Source organism: Haemaphysalis longicornis, unplaced genomic scaffold, assembly GCF_048455015.1.
Source record: "Haemaphysalis longicornis isolate Haplotype H1 unplaced genomic scaffold, Haemaphysalis longicornis Haplotype H1 scaffold_6, whole genome shotgun sequence".
Taxonomy (NCBI): Eukaryota; Metazoa; Arthropoda; class Arachnida; order Ixodida; family Ixodidae; genus Haemaphysalis; species Haemaphysalis longicornis.
Window position 1 is genome coordinate 72,890,419 of NW_027526407.1, and position 21,464 is coordinate 72,911,882.

General features: G+C 50.9%; 1 protein-coding gene across 1 annotated transcript; it reads left to right on the plus strand.

Moving 5' to 3' along the window:
• Positions 1 to 37: 37 nt before the first annotated feature.
• Positions 38 to 9,025, plus strand: LOC144143476 (uncharacterized). The gene is made up of 4 exons (XM_077675226.1): positions 38 to 251; positions 3,958 to 3,996; positions 5,635 to 5,647; positions 8,710 to 9,025. The coding sequence occupies exons 1-4, from the start codon at positions 126 to 128 to the stop codon at positions 8,883 to 8,885; spliced, it is 354 nt and encodes a 117-aa protein (XP_077531352.1). The 5' UTR covers positions 38 to 125; the 3' UTR covers positions 8,886 to 9,025.
• Positions 9,026 to 21,464: the final 12,439 nt, after the last annotated feature.

Genomic DNA, 21,464 nt, shown 5'->3' on the forward strand with positions numbered 1-21,464 from the left:
TCTTAGGGGGCACTTTAAAGTTGGGCAACTCTGCTCGTTTGCGCCGTGCTGTTCCACGCGCCATTTTTACAAATTTGAACAAAGGCGAGAAGCTGCATCGGCTCTCTGCGATCCGCACAGAAATCATGAGTTCTACGGACAAGCAAGCCGATGTGGCGACGCAGCAGGCCGACGAAGTCATCTCGGCCAAGGAGAAGGGTGCTGGCGACGCCAAGACGGAGAAATCTCCGCAGAAACGGTCGTCTGCCGAGGTGAGTGCTGGCGCCGGGAACCGGCGCTATGTCCGTTGTGCAAGCCACCACATTGGCCGCCGCTCGACGAGCACGCCGCATCGGCCTTCGCTTTTATTATCTCCCGCATCGAGCTGCTCTCAAGCGACGACGACGACGACTGGAACGTCGGGTGGAACAAGTGTTCGGTTTCGTTTCCATCCTCCATTTGGAACCGACGTCGTGTGTCGTGCGCGATTCCTGTTGGCGGCCCGCCGAGCCGGCCTCTTGAATTAACGTCAGTCATTATGGTGAGCGCGCTAAGCCTAACGCCGGCTACCGCGTTTTCCGCTCTTTTGGACGCTTTATTCGGTGTCGTGGCGGTTTTTACATCTCGTGTTGCGCGTCCGTCCGCTCACAGTCGGCGGCCGGCGGTTTCACACGCGCTTCGCGATTGCTCCGCGGCGGCCGTGCGATACCCCCTTCCCATCCTTTCCATCGTCTCGGCTTCCGCTTCTGTGGGTCTTGTTTACGCCGCTGCGTGCCTCGAGTTCCGTTGGCGCTCGCTTAGTACTTTCTTTTTATTTGCCCTTTGCGTGCAGTTCTTCAAAGCCGCGAACAAAGCGTAGCGCGTCTTGGTCACGTTTTTCGAACGCCGCTTGGGAACACAGCGGCGATCTTTAGTTTGTTTAACCGGCGATCCCAATTCGGGTGCGCGTGTTTAGTGACACACTAGCTCCAGCTTCGACTGGTACATCTGTTACCGGAAAGATTCGCAGCGCGCGAGCTCGCGTTCTTCATCGAAACTTAAAAATCGTCTTCCCGTACAAGGCGGCACTTTTAAACGGCTCAACTTCACCTGCCCGCGCCGCGCAGAATCGAAGCACCGTTCCCGCCTCTTTCACGACCCTAGCGTAGGCGTACGCTACGGCTCACTTCGAGCGACGAGAGTTCCGGGTCACTTGCGGTTCAGTTTTTTTTCCCTCTCTTCCGTGTGGTCCGCGGTCGGGCTATTTATAAGCGTTCCAGTAGCAGGGACCATTTAACCCCCGCGTTGATGCGACGGAGCTTTGCTTGTTTATATTGCAAACGCGTTGGTTTTTTTTTTTTTTTTTTTTTCACATTTGCGGAGTTCCGTGCGGTTTTCCCCGCCGTTCGTTATCGCGCTCTTTGCACAAGCTCGCCGGCCGCAGTGCGACCGATAGCGGTAACGTTGCGACGCGTCGGAGCAGCTTTTGCGCTGTTAGCCACTATTTTTCGCTTTCTGGGCGTCTGTCGAGACCCACTCCTGAGCCCGGCGTATCTAATCTGTGTCGGTCGGAGGAAGGCCGTCGCTTAGAGCGGCGCGAGATTACGGAAGAACAAAACGCCGAGCTTAGCCGGCCAGTGCGATTACGCCGCGATCGTACCGCTAAAGGTTGTCGGCGCAGCCGTAAAGAAGACAGCCGAGAGACAACTTTTTACAGATGCGAGAGAGCCGAGTTCGTTGGAGAGGGTAACATCAACCGTTTCGCTAGCTGCGGGGGAAGAGAGAGGTGAATTGTCCGCGCTTCGATTCGGTGCTCCGCGTTCAAGAAAAAGATCGATAGATGATCGCGACCTGGAAGCGCGAAAGAGAATCATCTCTGATCGGCCTGCCGGTCGTTTCTTTTAAGCTGCGCCCTGAGGAGGCGGAAAAGCGTGCGCCTTGCGCGATGGCAGCCGGCCGAATAAAGAAACGAGCGTGAGTCCCGGACGAGACTGCGTTTTCGCGGCTAAATTTAGTCGTTTGCGTCAGGAGGTCGCCGCGGTGGGAAGCCATATCGCGGCAACCGGTGAAGTCGGCGTCATCATCGGCGGCATTCTCCATCTTGTCGCCTACTTGTTGGTGCTGGCTCAAGAGCGCGCGCTCATGATCAATTAGCGTCGCTAAGCGTGTGTTTGCCGGTGTCGCGCGCGGCTTTCCCCCTTCTTCGCTTTTCCTTCCTTTTCTTTTTTCTTTAGCGGCGCCGGCGCGCCGTTCCGCCGGTTCCGCCATCTTGTGCCGTCCTTCGGGTTCACCTTCAAACGTGCGCGCGCCTTCCTATTGGCTCGCGCGGGGGGCGCTCCTCGGCACCTCATTGGTGCGCTTCGCACCCGTTGCCATAACAGCAGCCGTACGTCACGAGCGCTTGCCTTCTTTTGGTTTCGCTCACTTTTTTTGTTGATCCTTTTCGGCCGCGGCGGAAAACCGCCAGGGGCGCTGTCGGCGCTAGCGTTGACGCCGGTTTGTAAACGAACAGGCATGCGAACAGGCCTGTTAGGTTCGATGTAACGGGAAGCTGGCGTGAAATGTATCGCTGAGCCGCACTGTTGTTTTTGTTTTCTTAACGCCGCTTGCGATACCAGCGCCGCGCTTTGCCCGAGGACCGCTGGCTCGGTGCCGGCGAGTCGTTCCTTGCGCGTCGGCGGCTAACGTGATTGCGCCTGATCGGAATTTGTTGTTGGCGGATCGCGCGCGCGCCCAGGCGCGTCTGCCGGGAAGTCATTTGCGTACAATGGACGCGCGACTAGTGCATATTGGCGTCTCAATTGCACCTTACAAGTGCTCGTCTCGTCCCTGTAGGGAATGAAGCCCTCAGTTTTGGCCGGAAAAGGTGCCAGTAGGATCAAAGAATTCTGATCTGTAGATGGCATCGATCTAGTCGTTTCAAGCTGCATTCTCAGAAGGGAAAGTGTTCAACTTGACTGGAGAGCGCTCAAACTTTGACAGTAAACAAGGACGAGAAAGACTACAACACAGGTCGCGCTCCGTCCTGTGTTGTAGTCTTTCTCGTCCTTGTTTACTGTCAAAGTTTAAGCTCTCCATTCAAGTTATGCAGAACCGACTAGCCCCTACAGATGCCTGTTCAATGAAAGACATTGAAACAAGAGGCCTGAGGCTCTGGCTACGAGGCGTAAAAATATGGGGTAAATGAAAACATGCAGATGGACACTTGAAAACTGTCACGGACACTGAAATGTCTTAGACAAGTGTAACACAGCTCAACGCTTCAAAATAAAGTAATGGGTGCCGTAAATAAAGTCGAGAATATGAGAGGTATAAAATTATTGCAGTACTGTTGAGCCAGTGCATGTGTCCCTGCTTCACAAAAGTCGTGACAACAAAGCTGCCGTGTTATTGTTTGGTTTTAGCCCACTATACGGACTTCCTGCAATAATCTCTCTTGATAATGCAAGTGGGTACTTTTGTAAGTGTCTTCCTTCCCTGTCCACTCTCATACTCTATAAAATAAAGTGAAAGAAATTTTCACTGCTTTTCATTTCAGTTGACTTTGTGTGGAATCGTTCACTCCTTGTGAAGCTCTTTGAAACAAAGACAGTGCAGAGCATTATCACAAGGGGTTGCTAGTTACCACATTTTATTTAGTTGGTTTTCAGGCCAGAAATCTTGACAAAAGCCTCTCTCTCTCTCTCTCTCTCTCTCTCTCTCTCTCTCTCTCTCTCTCTCTCTCCCATGCTAAATTTGAGCGTTGCAGGCGCAACAGGCAAGCAAAATGTGTTCCTTGCTAGTGTCCACACAGCCCTCTATACAAATGGTTGCAATATGCAGCCCAGTCATGTAAATCTTCTGCAAACCAGCCTACGTGTTTTCTTTTCTAATGGCTCTTTTTAACCGTTTAGCCAGTGTAACTGTTAGTTTGGGAGGTTCGAAAGTCTTGTTTGTCGTGTTTGTGGTTTCTGGAATTCAACGTGCATCTCATGACCCTGTCGTTTGTTTGCTTTGCAGGTCACCGACGACGATGACGTGAAGAAGAAGGTTCAAAAGGTGAGCAACTAATTGCTTATCGCTGTGCTGTTAGTCGTCTTGGCCTCTTTTCGAAGGAACTGTGGTTACTGCTGTTCAGCTGCAAAGATCGCAGTGTGTTTTTGTATTTCAAAATTTGGCCTATTTGTGGCTTCAATGGCTGAGCGTCGATTTTTCTGAACCGGTGTTTGATCTTTTGCCTAAATTGACTTTCACATGATGACTGAGCTAATCTTTATATGTATAAAGCTAGGGTCAGTCATGGTTTAGGCGACAACCAAATAACCTGAGCTGATATCAATCTTTGAATCTTCCATATTGTTAGAATGAAGTGACTGTAGATCATTAAGGAAGTCTCACCTGTTAACGTGACCCATGTCTTAAAAACCATTGTGCACGAATGTGAAAAGTTTTAAAGGTCATGTACAGGGTGTTGCGACGATAATTGGAACACTTCAAAAAATTTTTCCTGAGCAAACCGCCGCTCTGTTCGCGCTCAAACTTCACACGAAGGTCACATTTTGTGGTCTGTTTTGTTTGACACTGGGAACAGCGACGGCACTTCCCTGGTTATCCGGGAAATAAATAAAAATGATTTTCACCTGGGAAAATGGACGTGCGAGCCCGAAAACTGGGTTTTCTGATCGTCTGCTAGCTCATTCCTAGGTGCATTTTCTGATCGTCTACTGCACCATTTGGCTCCTTTCTACCATGAATCCCAAATGTGTGTTTCGCTCTGCATACCCCAGGTGGTTCCGTCCTCCCAACATCAACTTGTTTCAGTTATCGTCGCAACACCCTGTACATGTGTACAACGGCCTAGTTTGCTTATTTTAGACATGTTGCTTCTGTAGTAAAAAAAAAATAAATGCATGGAAGACCACTCGCGCCATCTAATGAAAACTAGATATACAAAATGCATCTTTTTTTTATTTCAATAAAGGTGGGTTGTATTTCTAAACGAAACAAACTAGGTCGTTGTGAACATTTAGACTGATTTTTAAGACTTTTTGTATGATTTTTAAGCGTGTGGGTCATGTATTAGCAAGTCCCATAGGAACGTGATCACACGGGGTCCCCTAAGTATGGCATTTCGGTCATCACTCGTGCTATGGAAATCGAACACAAAACAACAGTTCCATCTAGCACGAACCTGACTGTGATGTGATTATGTGGCTGACATGAAAATCAATTTTAAAGTACTACTAGGCTGTATTGCAATGGAATCATTCATGGGGAAGCACGTTTACTTTTAAAGTGAAAATGTCAACTTGCGTGTGGTTAAATTGCAAGAAGGCCAGCAGCCACAGGCTTAAGGAAATTACCGTAAGGACAAGTCTAACGGTAGCCAAATATTGGTTAATTGGTTGCGTGGGATGTTTTTGCAGGGTAGTCAATGCAATGTATGGCGCAATCAAGCAGAGAACCTAGTAAATTAAAAGATAGCAATCTGTACATACACGCACAGCACAGTGCTGGCTTCTTCTAGCCAAGAAAGGGGAACTGAATATATAGAAATGCCAGGTTGTTTTGTTATGCAGGCAAAGTGTTCGGTGCAGCGGTCGGCATGATTGTTTAGCAGTGCTGGTGCAGTGTGTAACTCGCTGTGTTTCTCTCTTTTTTTTCCCTGCTTGCCGTCTTCCCGCCTGGTATCTGCAGACGGACCACAAAGGTCAGTTTTGGTTCCTGGCATTCCTTTTTGAGATAAAAGATAGCACTGGCATTTTTACAGCTGCCAGACACTGTTATCTGATGAAGGGCAACCGCAACATGAATGGTATCATTCTGTCTGTACAGCTTACAAACGTTAAGTGGCTAGTTTTGTTTCCCAACACGTGCCAGATGAATTTCTGGCTACGGCCATACGAAGCTCTTCTGTGCTGGTTAAAAATGGTTTTCAATCCACCGTGGCCCAGGTGCAGCTTTGGCATGAAAAACTGCAGTTCAAATTTGAGCTCAATGTGGATGCATTATTAAAGTACTAAAGTATTAAAGGACCTGCTAAACGGGCACGGCCTTCGTTTCACCACTCCGGCTAAATGTAAGGATTTAAGTTGCCTCAAAGATTTGAAGCACACGCTGAAAATGCTTCAGTATGTTGTCGCAAATGAACCTTAGACGTCACGTAACCCACGTTCCTGATAGCACGTGTTCTAGTAGCTGCCAGTGCCAGATTTTAACTATACGATATGCTCGTCGTGCAGTTGGTCATTTAGCCAGGGTCCAGTGTGGCTTGCATACGACTTTCCACCGAGGCACTCTTCTTGCTCTCGTTTTGGTAAAGTATTGGTGGATGGTAAGGGTGCGGCATTGACGAGATGGCAGCACCATTCCATGGAGTGAAAAATGCAAATACTAGAAGTAGTGTGTGCAGTTGTACACACTGTGTCGCAATGGGGTAATTGGCTGTTCTCTGTACTTGTGCTAGGAACAACTGTCCTGCCAACGGGAATGCTGCCAACAAACTGCATGTGAGGTTAAAGGGGCACTGACACAAAATTTTGAAGGCGAGATAACTTCGGAGATAGATTGGTGGGAACACATATACATCATCTGCAAAATATCAGCGGTGAATACAGCCTAGAACATATTTAAAATCAATTTTGAAGTGTGCGAAACGCAACCGAGCGGCCAGCAGAGGACCACGCGCAAGTGTAAATAAACAACATCCAAACACGTCACGAGTTTGTGTTTGCCGCTTCTGCACTGCCGGCTCGCCGCTCCAATCGGAGGGCCGGATGGCGGAGCTTCTGCTCTCGAGAACGAACGACCCGATCGTTGGCGGCGGAGGCGCCGTGATAGCTCATCGGGCAGCTGGCCGCGACCAAAGTTCTACAGCGATTCCAGGCACTCTGTTTCTATTACTGTTTATTACCATTGGATGCAGAAACGCGCCGGAGGCACGAAAAGCCCACTCAGCAAGCCGCACGGTCGCTGTGCAGGCGGCGGCCACGGCCGCGAAGTGGCCCACGCCGGCGCAGGTAGCTCGAGTGATAGCTTGTTACCGCTGCACGAAATTGTCCCCAAGTCCCGACCATGGTGGCTTACATGAGAAAGGAGTTAATGATGCCATGGCGGGTTGCATTAAAAATTGTCATCTGCACCGCTTACGAGAGCGGCACTCGAATATCCGCCGCAGTGCTAAGCCGAACACATCTGTAGGCGGACCTGTAGGCAGACCGGCCGGCTGCTCCCAGCGCGCGTCTTGCCACCCACCGTCTCGAGCGTCGCGCGTCGTTCGTTAGCCGCGGTAGCATTTGCACTCGCAGCGCCTGCGTCGCATCCACGGTCGCTTTTTAATTAGGCGCCTCACGAGATCAGTACGGGGGGGCATTCGCAGAAACTGCCGTCGATGCGGATTCGACAGTGCTACGGCGGCTCTGCTCTGTAACTGTGATATCCCTCCGACGGTCACGTGGTCAGCTTTGTTCACACAAAATCCACAAAATCCATCGTTTCGCGGCACTCGCTGAAACCGAAACTGCGACTGGCCGCATTGAAAATGCCTCTAATTAAACAACCGTCGCACGCTGAAGCAAATGAGGTTTCTACAGGTTATAAGTAGGTCACTAGCTACTTATCGCAACAAAAAAAACAAGATGCAAAATTTTTGTGTCAGTGCCCCTTTAAGAAGAGACGTCTAAAATCTTGTCCCCGGCTGAAGCAACAACAATGTGCAACCTTTCCTATTCCTTCATGCGGTTTTGTAGTCGACAGAATTGTTTGGGCGCATAAGGTGATGCCACGTTTCAGACTTCCGAAATTTTAGTTCAAAGTAAAATTATTTCCACCCGTTTATTTAGAGATTCCTCGCAGTTACCCACTATGCAAAACGCTGGCTTGCGTATGGGCTGTAGGACATGCATTCCACAAGAATTGATTGCCTGAAGTTTTCAAGAGCGCAGTCATACATACCCTATGTGCACGATGTGTCCCAAACAGTTGGGACAGCAACACATTCATGTCTGACGTTGCCAGTTAGCAAACTCAACTGGTTTGGCTAAACAAAAACAAACGTGGAACTTAATGTGCTGCAAGTGAAAAGAGGCGTAGAGGTCCCTTTGTACAATGTAGCGTCAACGTTGCATCCCACTCACTCTTGGATAGTAATGCATTGGGGAATTTAGTACACGAGCAATTCCTATTTGCTCAAATTTGCACTGGCAGCAAGAAGTGCAGGTGAGTGCACATGAAATCGTTGACACCCTCATTTCCAAGAAAGAAGACACTTGTGTAAGGATGGCGGGGCTCTATTTCCAGAATAAGTTGCATGTCTTAATGATGGGGAACTGCGTGGCTACTTTCGATATATTTTTGCAGTTGTAAATTATTTGCTGCAATGCCTAAATTGCCTCGAAAATGTCCGCCTTGCAATTTATTACCATACGAAGCAATACAGTTGAGTTCCGTCACAGTAGAATTCAGTACCTGTTAGAAAACGTTTTAGATTTCAAATGTGCAAGTCGGTGAGTGTACCAGAACCCCAAAATGTTTATTGTCAATGATTGGTTAGGTTCAGGTTCCCTGCTCTTTATGGGGCCTAGGCTGGTGGCTTAAGAGGATGCTTTCTGCAGCAGGCAAAGGACCATCAGGTTCAGTGGTCCTGATAATTGCTTTTTGGTTGCCTTCTCGTGAATGATATACGTTGCTGCAACTGTTCTTGAGAAAGTAGAGGAATTCAATGGTGCCCCTCATACCTCCAACGGTGCCTTTCCATTTTCCGCGTCTCTCCAGGAGACAAGAAGGAGAACGGCGAGTCGGACGAGAAGTACGAGGAGGGCGCCGGAGACGAGGACGGTGGCGACGATGATGACGACGACGCCGTCCCCGACGGAGAGGACTACGACGAGGAGGGCGATGATCCCGAGGGCGACGACGACCCCGAGGACGATGATGAGGATGACGCGTAAAGTGGCCTGGCCGCCGGAGCTGCTCCTTTCCTCCCCCTCCTCCCTCTCCCCACTCCGTCCGATCCCCCCCTCTTTCTTCTTCCCGGAAGAAACTCCCAGCCCTCCTGGTCTCTTTTGCCGCAAGTGACTTCTTCCTCCGTCTGTTCTTCACCCTCCTCCATCGCTGGGACTTCGTCCGCGGCGGTGAGACCGGTGTTGCGGTGCCGTGTGTGCTGCTGGCTCGCTTCGCTGCTGCTGCGTTCGTCGGTGGTGCCCACACGGCTTGAGCCACCCTCTCCTAACCATCACCACCACCGAGGTCCTTGCTGGTCAAAGGAGCTGTCCTCTCTGCAACCCCCACTTCCAATCCTGCTCCCATCCTCTCCCCCTCTGCGCGGTCTGTTTTTATATTGTGTTCTATCTGTATCTTCGTTTCTTTTTTTTTCTGTTTGTTTTCTCTTTCTCAATTCTTTTTGTTTTTTCTCATCGAGAACTCATCGCCGCCGTTTCACCACCACCACGACTCCGCCACCCCTGTTCATTTGTTTGGTTGACCGGGAAAGGATGACGATGATGACAGGACGCAGAAACATTGGGCATCTTTGCGTGTGTGTTTTTCGGGGAGAAGACATCGGCCTGCTGTCGGAGGGGAAAAGTGTCACGAGATCTTCCGTTTTCTGTCACGTGAATGAATCGGTACTTTTTGTCTTTGTTGGGGAGCCCTGACAAGGCTGCTGCCAGTGGGTGTTTTTTTTTTTTTTTTTTTTTTTTTCGATTCTGCATTTTTCAAAATGTTTTGCAAATTTGTTCCTGTGGTTGCAGTGTTTTTTTTTTTTTTTTTTCACATTTGCCGTCAGACGCTCACATTGTGGAAGAACACCAATAGGTTTCTTTGTTGCTTCACGAACATCACATACAACAGGCCAAGTTGTGAGAAATTGCTCTTGCTCAAAGCAGGAGCTTTGGCACCTTTTTTTTTTTTTTTTTTCACATAGCAGTGCAGCTCTAAGCATTGTTCATTATTTTAACGCACCATCGTCTTTTTGTGCTTGTGGCCTTTTCTTTTGCCGGCTTTTTTGAAGTTCCATAGTTGAGCTTTCCACGGCTCAACGTGCTTCGTCAAAAATTTCATTCTGCATAAGCAACAGTAGCTACTTGGAAATCTATAAGGCTCCTTGTTGCACGCGGTCTTGACAAGCCGGTTGTTTGTGCAGCGAGCCTGCGACACCCCCGTGAAGTTTTGTCCCTGTGGAAATTGGCGCGGAGATAATGATACGTGCGTTAGATTAGCCGGTTATTCATTACATTAAAATAGTTTGGAAGTTACGCGTGATTTTCGTGCAACCACAGTCTATTGCGCCTGGCTTTTCTATGTGTTCTTTCTGCCGGAAACCGTGACGGAAATTACATCGGATCAGCTAATAAACAGTGTCACTCGATTTTGCATCGTCACCAAACATGACCATGAGTGTTATTTTTCATTTGCTGCTTTGTCTCCTCTCTTTGTTTCCTTGGTGTGAGTTTTCTGTCACTTTGGGGGATGGAAATGCTTTCTCTTGGTTTGCCTTCGTTGTTTTCTGTGAAGTTGCGATGGCAGGGCTAATCGACACGGCCACCGGTGTTCAAGTGTGGAGGCATGCTTGTTTTTACAGCCAGCCTATTTCTGAGTAATACCCCCCACTGGAGTGTCAAATTTTCTGCATACATTGTAATGGTTCATTGGCGTAGCCCAACTTATTGCATTTCACTAGGAACTGCCGTCGTGCCGGCGTTGCGCTGCTAGCAGTTCATGCTTTTCGCCGTGTGGAGCTCGGGCCTGTAAAGAGCCCAAAAACATTTTCACCCCCCCAATTGTTGCGGGCTTCGGTGGGAAGCCGGTTCAGTGTTGTGAGCATGTGTGTGGGTAGCGGTTAGGCTCTGGAGTGCAAAGACTATTAGGCAGGGTTCGAACTTTCTACGTAGCTTCGTTTTTTGCCACCTGTAGTCGAGTCGATGTTTGTAACGCCACCGGCACATCGCTGCTGTTAAGCCAGCAATACGGCGTCTCGTGTGTTTTCACTCTTGGGGGCACTCGCGCCATCGTAACATCGCGGGGTCTTTCTGTCACCATTTCCATCCCCTTATTTCTCGGAACGACAATGCACACTTGTTTTCTCATGGATGACACTTGTTTTTCTGTGAACGGAAGAAGTACTTTCACACTGTAGATAACGTGATAAAAGCACGATGACAAAAGAAACCACCTGGTGCACGTGTCTTAAGCCTTGGTTGCAGCAAAGCCTGGCTGCTTTTAAATGACTACAGTCGTGACTCCCATCTTGCCAACTTGTTGTAGCACTGAAAGCTATGAAGCGTGCAGCAGTAGTGTCCCTCGCAGCCGAGTGTAGTGCCCTCACTGCATGTTCTGGTTGTGGATGTTGAGGTAATTTAAGACCCATCAGGCAGGCCGCCTTATTAATGTTTGTTCTTTTAGCTCTTTAGATGAAGGATTGCAATTAGTTTTTACTATTTATCTAGGGGGAAGGGTGATGCTTTATGCACTTTTTTTTATGCGATAGCAAACCCATTGGAAGCCAAAGCTAAATCTACCTGGTGCGTCTTCAATGCCTTTAGTGATAGAATCTAGGAACAATAACAGCACTGTGCCGTGCCACACGGTGCTGTTATGTCCACTCTTCAGTTCCATAGCCTTTACTGCTGCAATTGTGCGAGATGAAGTATAGGTCCCGTGACCTAGACCAACTGACAAGCTTTAATGGCTCAAGTGGCTTATAGCAAGACTTATTGCCGAGAGTATGAGCACTTCCTATGGGGAAAGTGGTTATGGTGCAAAGTAGGTCTAAAGCTTATGAACACTGCTACAGGCATAAGTGTGTTGTCTATGAAACCGCTAACTCCAGAGTTTCTGTTTATAGCTCGTTTTCAAAAAGGTGCCTGCATAGTCGGGGAAGGGGGCATATGACATGGTTAATGTTATTCAAGTGAAAAGATGTGAATAACCAATGTATCGCGATACAGCCTCCATTGGTACAACACTGTTGGGCATGTACCAAAGCAGTAAGAATCGCAGTGCAAACGCTACGAACGCGGGCCAGAAAACATTTGTGCCTGTGGAACGATGGCAAAGATCAAGGCTAACATCGCCATTCGCAAGGCTTTTAGGGTTGCCGGCACTATTTTTGTCAACAGGTACAGAAATATGGGGTTCAGTAACACCCAGGAAGAGCTGGTGGTGGCGCAAGCTGCCAATTGAGAACTAACCACCACGGGCCATCGGTACAGTAAAGCTATGGCACTGTGTCGGACTGAACATGTGATGTTCTATCCAAGACAAAAGATGTGAAATACAAAAGGACTGCGAGTACCCAGCCTAACTGACATATGGCCGGTAACGGCAGCAACACTGCAAGTTCTAGACGCCCACGAAGCTGAAGTAACGACCATGGCAATCGCCGCGTGTAGTGGAGCTTTACAAGGGAACCTTTCGGCACGAGCTGAAGCTCGAAGACTTGTGCACTGCGCATCCCGGCAGGATTACACCCCTCCCCCGAAGGCGAAGGTTAAACTCCCACGAAAAACTGGGGAACTAGAGCATCGCGGAAAGAGACAAATGCTACCCAGGGGCCGAATTCTGAGTTCGTTTCAGGAATGTCCGTTTCGAGTTGGCTTGCGAGGCCTTTGAAAGCAACACCACTCTTTGCTTGTGTCATGTCTCGTATGTTCTCGTCCAATCGGAGCTTGCTCGCAATGAGAAAAACTAAAAATTTTGCCCAGATCCCCTAAAGAACTCGCGAGGGGAGAAGACCACAAAGCGGGACGCACCTCCGCGGCATATTGGTACATGTGAAAGGTATACCAGCGCATACCCAAGAAAAATAAGGTCTGCCCCAAGCGTTGCTAACACTTGCGTACCACATTGTACTGGAATGCAAGAAACAACCCCCAGACTCCTCAAGACTTTCCACCAACCGAAGACAGATTGCGAGCCGTGCTGACGAGCAGCTTACGCTGGTAACCCAGGCAAGACAAGCAGCAGAAGACTGGCTCCCTGGAAGGAGTAAACCGCTTATCGAAGACTCGATGTCATGGCCATTGAAGTTTCCTCCTCACGTGCTTGTGGAACGCACCCGCCGGTGCGGTCTTCGTGAGGGGAACCTGCCGCGTCATTCAGGCTATTCGCACCAGCAGCTTTGCTTTACAGGCCCCCATACATCCAACTCAAACAGGAACAGGGCGCAGCGCTCATCCTTTCGGAAAACAAAGTCGCCCTCGGTCTTCCTTACTTTACCTTTCTCAGAAGCTACTCCAGGTAGGCGTGCACAGCGCCCTTAGTGACCTGGAAGCCCAGTCAGTTAAACAGCTCTCCCACCTGTCTTAGACACCCGCTCGCCGAACAGCCCCGTGTGCTGAGCCGTCCAATCCCGGCACGAGCCGTGACTCTCCAGACCTCTTGCAGTTCCGACGCACTTTTAGCCAAATAACCCCAATACTGCACCCCGAGTAAACAAAGGTCACCGTGAAGCATCGCCCCACCGGCGTTGCTCTGGCCACCCGCTATAGTATACACAGGTATCGCTCACTACAGTTCTACCTACAGGTCGCTCCGGCCACCTCCACAACCTGAACCCGGTGCCTCAACAGGAAAGTGTCTTTCTCTCACGCCACACTGGCTGTCACGAACTTCACTGGGTCCATACCTCAGCCAGTCGCAACAGCATAGGCGGCCGCCATAGCCTTGGCCAGTACGGGGTACCTCATTATCGTAACAGAGTCTCAGCAGGCCTGCTGCCACTACCTTCCTCGGCCACAACTCGCATTAGGCGCTCAACATTGCCACCGTCCCCCGTTGCGCCTATCCCAGACTACTCGGGAAGGCCAAATAGTGGAACCCCGATAATACGACTTTCAAGGGACCGCGAGAAAGCGTCGTATGACCCGGGTGCGGGTGGTAAATGCCGGCCTAGTAGACGGTCTCAAGTGACGGGTGGGTCAAGAACTTATTTAAACTACTATATTTAGCGCATTTTCGTGCGATTTGCTAACCTTTTATGGAAATCCCAAATTAAAAAAAAAAAGAACGCCCATTGCCCTCTCCACGGCGTCCGAGCTAACCCGCCAGCCACGCGACACCCGTGCCCTTCGGCGCTATTTATAGCCCGCCAGCTCCGCGCCTTGCGTGCGCAAGAGAAGGCCGACGTGGTCGAGCAAATTGAAAGTGGGAAAAGCGAGTGAAACTGCCGAGGCTAAGCGAAACGAACGATAGTACAAGACGGAGATGGAAAAAAAACGGAATTTCCGTACAGGGCCAGACAACCTTTGAACGGACCCGTGCCATCGCTATTGGGTCAGTGTTCAACACATAGGTGTTTTCGTTCCCCACAAGACCCAGCAACGCGAAATATTTAAGATGATTCAAACTACGCGAGCAAACCGTGTTTTAGCGAAAATTATAGCGCGGTCTTGCTACAATCACTTGCAGCTGCGGCCAGCGAGTGACCAAAAATGGCGATGCCAACGAGGGTGGAGACACCAACCTCGCAGCCGACACGCGTAAATGCAGGCATCCTAGCAAAGACGCTGAGTGACAACGCCGCTTTGAAAGACACTGATAAGCGAAGAGAAGAGAGAGGGGAGAGAGCGCCTTGAAAGGAAGAAACTTGGATCGAACGGGCCAGGAAAGATGGTTTTCAGTCATCGCCGTGAGGTTGCGTCATAGTGTTTTAGATGCAGAGCATCTGATTCACTCGCCTTGTCCCTCCGGCGTCGTCGTCGTTGTCGTCGGCGTTGTCCACCCCTCCCCCATTATCCTCGCCGCGCCAGATGCGCTCTCCGCCGCTCACCCCCTCTCCTCTCCGATAGCGAACACTCTCTCGCGAGGGGCATTGGATTGGATTGGATTCGAATGGATTGGATTTGGATTAAAGTGGATTGTGTTGCGTCATAGCCGCGGCAGACGCGCTGGGGCCGGCGCATGTGCAGTACTCTCTCTTCCGCGGTTTCCTCTCCTTCGGGCGCGCTGCGCATATAAACGGTGTGCCGTTCTCCGGCGAAGCAACATCCACGCTTGGCTCAAACACCTAGAGTCCACGCCGCTTTACAAGTACGCCAACGTCGTCATCGACTGGGACCGGCTTACGCAGTCCGTTCCTCCATGGTCCGTTCAACGTTATGCGCGCTATAAAACGCGGTCCCTTCGCCGCTCCGCCTATGCGTCGCATCTACAGAGGGGTCCCCGCGAGGGGAGGTGGGAGTTTTTTGCATTCGTCGTCGGCTCGATGGGAGCTTCATATTCACAGGATTTGTTGACGGGCTACTTGATCTGATACGTGACACGCCATGAGGATTGCGCGGAACGACGACACAAAGAAGAAACAACAGGGCGAGCGCATCATGCGCTCGTCCTGTTGCCTCCTTTTTTTGTCGTTGTTCTACGCAATCCTCATGGCGTGTCAAACTTCATATTCACGGTCCGCCAGCCACCTGAACCCTGAACTATAACTTTTCTCGCGGTTGGCGCGTTGGTGTACTGCTACCGCGTGGAGACGCGGAAGGTTAAATCCCGCTCACCAGCACACGCCTGATTGCTTGCGTCTGTTCAAGTGGCCTCGCCTGCATGCGGACTTTTGCACATCAAGCAGCGTCAAACGAGGATTGTAAAGGTCGGGACGAGCCGGCGAAGTGGTGCAAAATGTGGAAAAAACGCCGGTGCAAATGTGGGAAAAAGCGGACCGCGTGCACCCGAGCGTCATGTCATCGGGGTTTTTAGTGCATTATTTCTATGGGAAGTTTTCCGGGATCGCGGTTATCCGTCGTAATGAGCGGGTGGTCGTAAGTCCGGGGGTCGTACCAGCGAGGTTCCACTGTACTGGTCTGGATAGGGACATACAGCTATGCGAAGTGGAAGCTTCAATGGCATGCAAAGCTTAGACGCAACACCACTCCGGAACGAGATGAGATAACCAACAAAGCGCTAGCGAACCTCGAGTCTTCCTCCGTGACTGCTCTCACCGCATACATGAACATCTGCTGGAAGAGCGGAACCCTGGAGTGCGATTCATTCCCAAACCTGGCAAGGAACCAGACATTGAAAACCTCCGTCCCATCTCTGACTTCTTGCTTGGGGAAGCTTATGAAACACATTGTCCTCACGAGGATGCAGAAATACCTAGAAAGCACCGGAAAACTTCCATCCACCATGTATGGCTTTATGCCGCATCTTTCAACTCATGATATCCTGTTACAACTGGAAAGATATCATGATGCAAGCCAATAGCCACATGCCAAAAGCCGTACTCGCCCTCGACCGAAAGCGGACATTTGATAATGTCATCCACCAGGCTATCTTAGTCAACCTCAATGGTCTAGACTGGAAACCGGACTTACGGAGACTTTCTGTCAGGACGGAAAGCCGTTATCAAGATCGGAGACATTGCTTCGGACCCCATAGACCTCAGAAGGTGGGGGGGGAGGGGGGGGTTACGCCACAAGGAGCTGTTCTGTCGCCCCTACTGTTCAATATCGCCTTCATTGGCCTCCCCGCTAAACTAGGGATCATACCAGATCTGCACCATGGCTTGTACGCCGACGATATAATGGTGTGGAATGGCAAGGGCTCGGTGGGGGAGATGCAGGACTGCTTACAACTTGCCGCCGATGTAGTCAGTGAATATATACGCGAAGAGCTGTGGCCTCCCTTGCTCACCGCAAAAATCAGAGCTCGTCATGGTACACAGGGAAAGGCGGCAAGCCCCAAGCATCGAGATCGTTCTGGACGGTCACACCACCAGGCCTTCCCCTCACATCAAGATCTTGGGAATGATCTTCCAGACGGACAGCAGAAACATAGTTCTTATCAGCCGGCTCAAGCGCACTACCGAACAGGTCACACATATGCTCCGAAGAATAACGGACGGCAAAGTCTACGGGCATGAAAGAGGCGGGCACACTTCGGCTCGTTGAGGCTTTTGTAACATCCCGACTGGCTTACATTCTTCCATGTACCATACTCAATAAGACTGAAACAGCTAAATTGGACGAATTAATCAGAAAGGCATGTACGCAGGCTCTGGGACTTTCAATAAGCACCTCGAATGAAAAACGTTTAAAACTGGGTGTCGGGCGCTTCGACGCACGAACTGGCGCGGGCCCCGGGACGAGCAGCACAGAAATTGAACGCACGTGTCGCGCGGCGCCTTGAAACTCCGCGCATCCCGCGGAAGGTCGCGCCTGCTCGCACCGGATGCGCTAATGGCCACCACATGGGGTTGGACCCCACGAAGGACTCGCTTTTCCCTCTTCCCTAGCCCCCAGCGTCAGGGTGGAGGGAAGATGAAGACAAGGAGACGACATAGAGAGACGCGGTCCGGGCGCAGGAGAGCTCGGCCCGTCGTCTTCGAGCTCCGCCTGAGTACTGTTTTTTAGCCGCCCGCCGGGCTGTAAATAAATGTACAGTTTTGTATCGGAAGCTGAGTTTGTCGGTTGAGGATACCCGGGGTCAGATCCTCAGCGCTACTGCGGCTTGGAGGAGAAGCCCCGGGGAAAAGAACATCACGAAGATAACTCTGGGTATTCACAACGCAGTGACTGAAATGATCGAGGCTCATCCATCAAACGAGCGACAAAGATTGGGGTCAACTGTCACTGGGAGAAGCCTCCTAGACAGACTAGGAATGACGTACCCTGTAGAGAGACAGTATAGAGATGTGCCAATTGAACTGCGAGAGAAGATTGCAGTAGCGCCCATACCGCGCAACATGCATTCAGTACACCATGCAGACAGAATAGGCAAGAGCTCGTGCAACCGGAAAGGCCAACGACAATAGGGACCGCATGGTCCATACTGATGTGGAAGCCTACGCCAGAAGGGCGTCGATGACTGCCGCTGTGACAACCGCGACGTCGCTTATTACCAGCATCACCTTACCCTGTGCGACCACTGACCATGCAGAAAAGGCTGCCATTGCCCTGGCCAACTCTCAGACGACCGCAGATGCAGTTATGACAGATTCGCAACAGGCATGCCGAAATTACCTTCATGAAAGAATATCCAAATATGCCTCAAACACTCTTCTGCAACGTCCGCTTCACTGACGAGTCAAAATACTCTGGACTCCAGCCCATTCGATTTTCCAGGGCAATAAGACCGCCTGTAATACTGCCCGAGAGATAACCGACCGGGCACCACGAGGGATTGAGGCTATGGGCCCACTGCTCACATACCACGAGATCACTCAGCATTGCAGGCTTGAGCACAGGGTTTACCCTCCGGCCCACGAATCCTGCCCAGAAGAGATTACTTACGCTGCATGCATGCTGCAAACGAACGAATACGTTTCCCCACTTGACGAAATTGCGCCAAATGTATGCAACCCAGTAATCCGCTCTGTGTCAGTTTTGTAGCGAACCTGGCACGCTCTACCATATGGTGTGGGGGTGTCAGAAAAACCCCAAGTTTGAGCAGTGGGAGAGCGTGCTGTCCAGTTCCAGTCCGGAAGACCAGCTTCCGTAGGTTGAAAAGGCCTTCGCAGCTGCCACCACGAATGGGGTCCTGAACTCCACATTTTTTTTGCTAATAAATAAGTTTATTCTCTCTCTCCCCCCGTCCCCTCACGACATCCCCCCCCCCTTCCCCTATCCGGAGAGTGTGGACACCTGGGCATGCCTACATCCCAGGGAATGAGACGGCGTGCCGCTCCCGCGGACTTCACTTTCGGGCTTCCCGCCCGAGAGAGAGAGAAAAAAAAACTTTATTATCTGAACAGCCCTAGTCCGGGCCGTCGTGCCACATTCTCTTCATTCGGAGAGGCCGGTCCGTAGAAAGCCCAGAGTTCCTCACTGACACGAAGGCCGCCAGGAGTTCTTGCGTCGCCTTCACGTCCACGCCAGGACCCGGGTTGAGCCAGTCCTCCCAGGGAGCGATGCGGAAACGGAGGTGTGGAGGAAGTTCTGGTGGATGACGCTCCCAGTAAACGTGTTGTACCGATGGGTAGGAAAGGCAGTTAGGTGCAGAGCAAGTTGGGCGCAAGAGGATTTCATGTATGCAGTGGGTTCGGGGTGGAGTGAGAAGAGAGTAGGTTTGTGCTTTCCGGAACACAGATGCGGCTTCACGCGAGAGGGTGGGGCTGGGGACTGGAAAGACTGCCTACTGGCACATCGCGCGCAGAGGTGCTGTCGTTGCGCCTGATGTTCTAAAATCTTCTGAGTGCGGGGGTGGTACACATTTAACCACAAGATGGATGAACCCGGGGGAAGATCTCGGGTAAGCGCGTGGGCTCGAGCATTGCTGTCCAAGTTGGCGTGGCCGGGCACCTCACCAGCGTAATCCTGTGGGCAGGATGGGCGCGAAGGGCGCAGTTCAGGGTGTCATCGGTATGAGGGCGTGTGGCGTGATGAGAAATATTTCGTGGCGCCTCCTGGGAGTCACTAAACACAAAAATTGGGGTGCCAGGGAGTGCGACGGCGGTGGCTATGGAGAATTCTTCCCGGGTTGTACAAGATGGGGCGTTTTTGAAGGGGACCACGGTGTCCACGGACCGGGTAAGGCTATGGCGGGTGATAGCACCCTCTCTAGTAGTGGAGTCATTACTGGCGTCCGTGAAGTAGATTACCGCTCTATTCTGTTAAAGCCAATTGATGCGCTTGTTCAATGCTTTCGTGCGTTGTTGTCTGCAGACCAAGTTTTGAGCAGGGTGCATGTGGCGAGGAATGCGTTCAGTAAGGAGGTTTGGGAAGACGGACCAGGAAGGAGGCAGGAATGGTTAATAAGGACCTGGAGAAGGCACGACGCACGTTTAGTGTGCATTTGAGGGTTGAGTTCATCGCACAGGTTCCCGAGGACAGGCGAATGGGCATGCACACCTCCCCTTCACATCGCCCCTTCAGTCATACTGACTTTCTTTGTCACTATCGCCACAGCCACTTCCATTACCCCCTGTCCGACCCCTTTCTCAGTCCTTCAGGGGCCCGAACATGGCGCAGATTAGATTGACACCTATTTCAATTCCACCATATTCCCTTACATCTCTCTGACCACCTTCTCCTGCTACTGATTAATCTCCACGCTACAACGGCGCACATTGTATGCTTCAGCCCACTGCATCCAGATCCTAATCCCATCCCCTGAGCGGTGTGAATGCGCACCGTTGGTAGCCGTTAAAGTTGGCGACGTAGCCGTTGGCTCCACAGACCTACCCGGAGGGAGTGACCACTTCTGAAAGGCGCATTTGGATGCCGTGGGGTTATCTACGTTGTCCTGGTTTAATCAGGAGTTGAAACTTTTGCTTTGCGCATCTGCTGTTGGTAGGAAGCTGGTGATGGTGTGAGAATGAGCACTAACCGCTTTGCACCGGAAGGACCAGCGACGCCTGATCAGCCAGTCCCCGCAGCCTGTAGAAGCGCGCGGTTTCCTGAACTGAACGCCTTCCACATTTTCCGATTTTTTTAGGCTCAATAAAACGTTTGTCTCCTCCTGCCCCTTTTACTCATGGCTGCCTCGAAGACGTTTGGTGTGCGGAGTAAGACAGAGAGTCTGTTTATTAAAGATGAAAACGCAGAGAGGTTTGTCGACACGAGTTCGCCGACGGATCCACCATCCCGGCAAAGTATCCAACTGGCTGATGACGCGTGTTCTATGGGACGAGGAGTATGCTTACCCTAAAGAAAGAGTCAGATCTGCTATAAATTATGACGCCACTAAAGGAGTCATGCATACTCCTTTCGAGGTCAGATGAGACGTAGGGTGCATGCATATGAAAATTTGTAGCAGGGTGGTTCTGAAGTTGCGGTCATTTTCTTGACTGAAATAAATGATTAGCGTCACGATTGACCTCGTTACAGCCTTAATATGTTTATATTAGTATTACATGGGTAACAATTCACGAAAACGTATATCTTCTGAGGTTACCGCACCTGGCCCTGTGCCTTCACACGCTTCTCATTACGTATCGACTATTGCAATCTACAGTAAAACAACTCTCCCGAAGAATATACACGTTTCCTGGTGTCATTGTCGACAAAGAGCTTTCACTCAACATATCATCTCTGAAGAGGAAACTTTCAGCTATAGATGCCAGAAGGGTATGCTGACGGGCCAGTTGGTACATTGTTAAACTAAGAAAAACTCCCACCTCCCCTCGCGGGAACCCCTGTGTAGATGCGACGCATAAGCGGAGCGGCGAAGGGACCGCGTTTTATAGCGCGCATAACGTTGAGGGGACTGCGTAAGCCGGTCCCAGTCGATGACGACGTTGGCGTACTTGTAAAGCGACGTGGACTCTAGGTGTTTGAGCCAAGCGTGGATGTTGCTTCGCCGGAGAACGGCACACCGGTTATATGCGCAGCGCGCCCAAAGGAGAGGAAACCGCGGAAGAGACAGTACTGCACATGCGCCGGCCCCAGCGCGTCTGCCGCGGCTATGACGCAACGTGCCGCGGCTATATATTTGACGCAACACAATCCAACACAATCCACTTTAATCCAATCCAAGCCAAGCCAATCCAATCCAATGCCCTCGCGAGTGTTCGCTATCGGAGAGGAGAGGGGGTGAGCGGCGGAGAGCGCAGCTGGCGCGGCGAGGAGAATGGGGGAGGGGTGGACAACGCC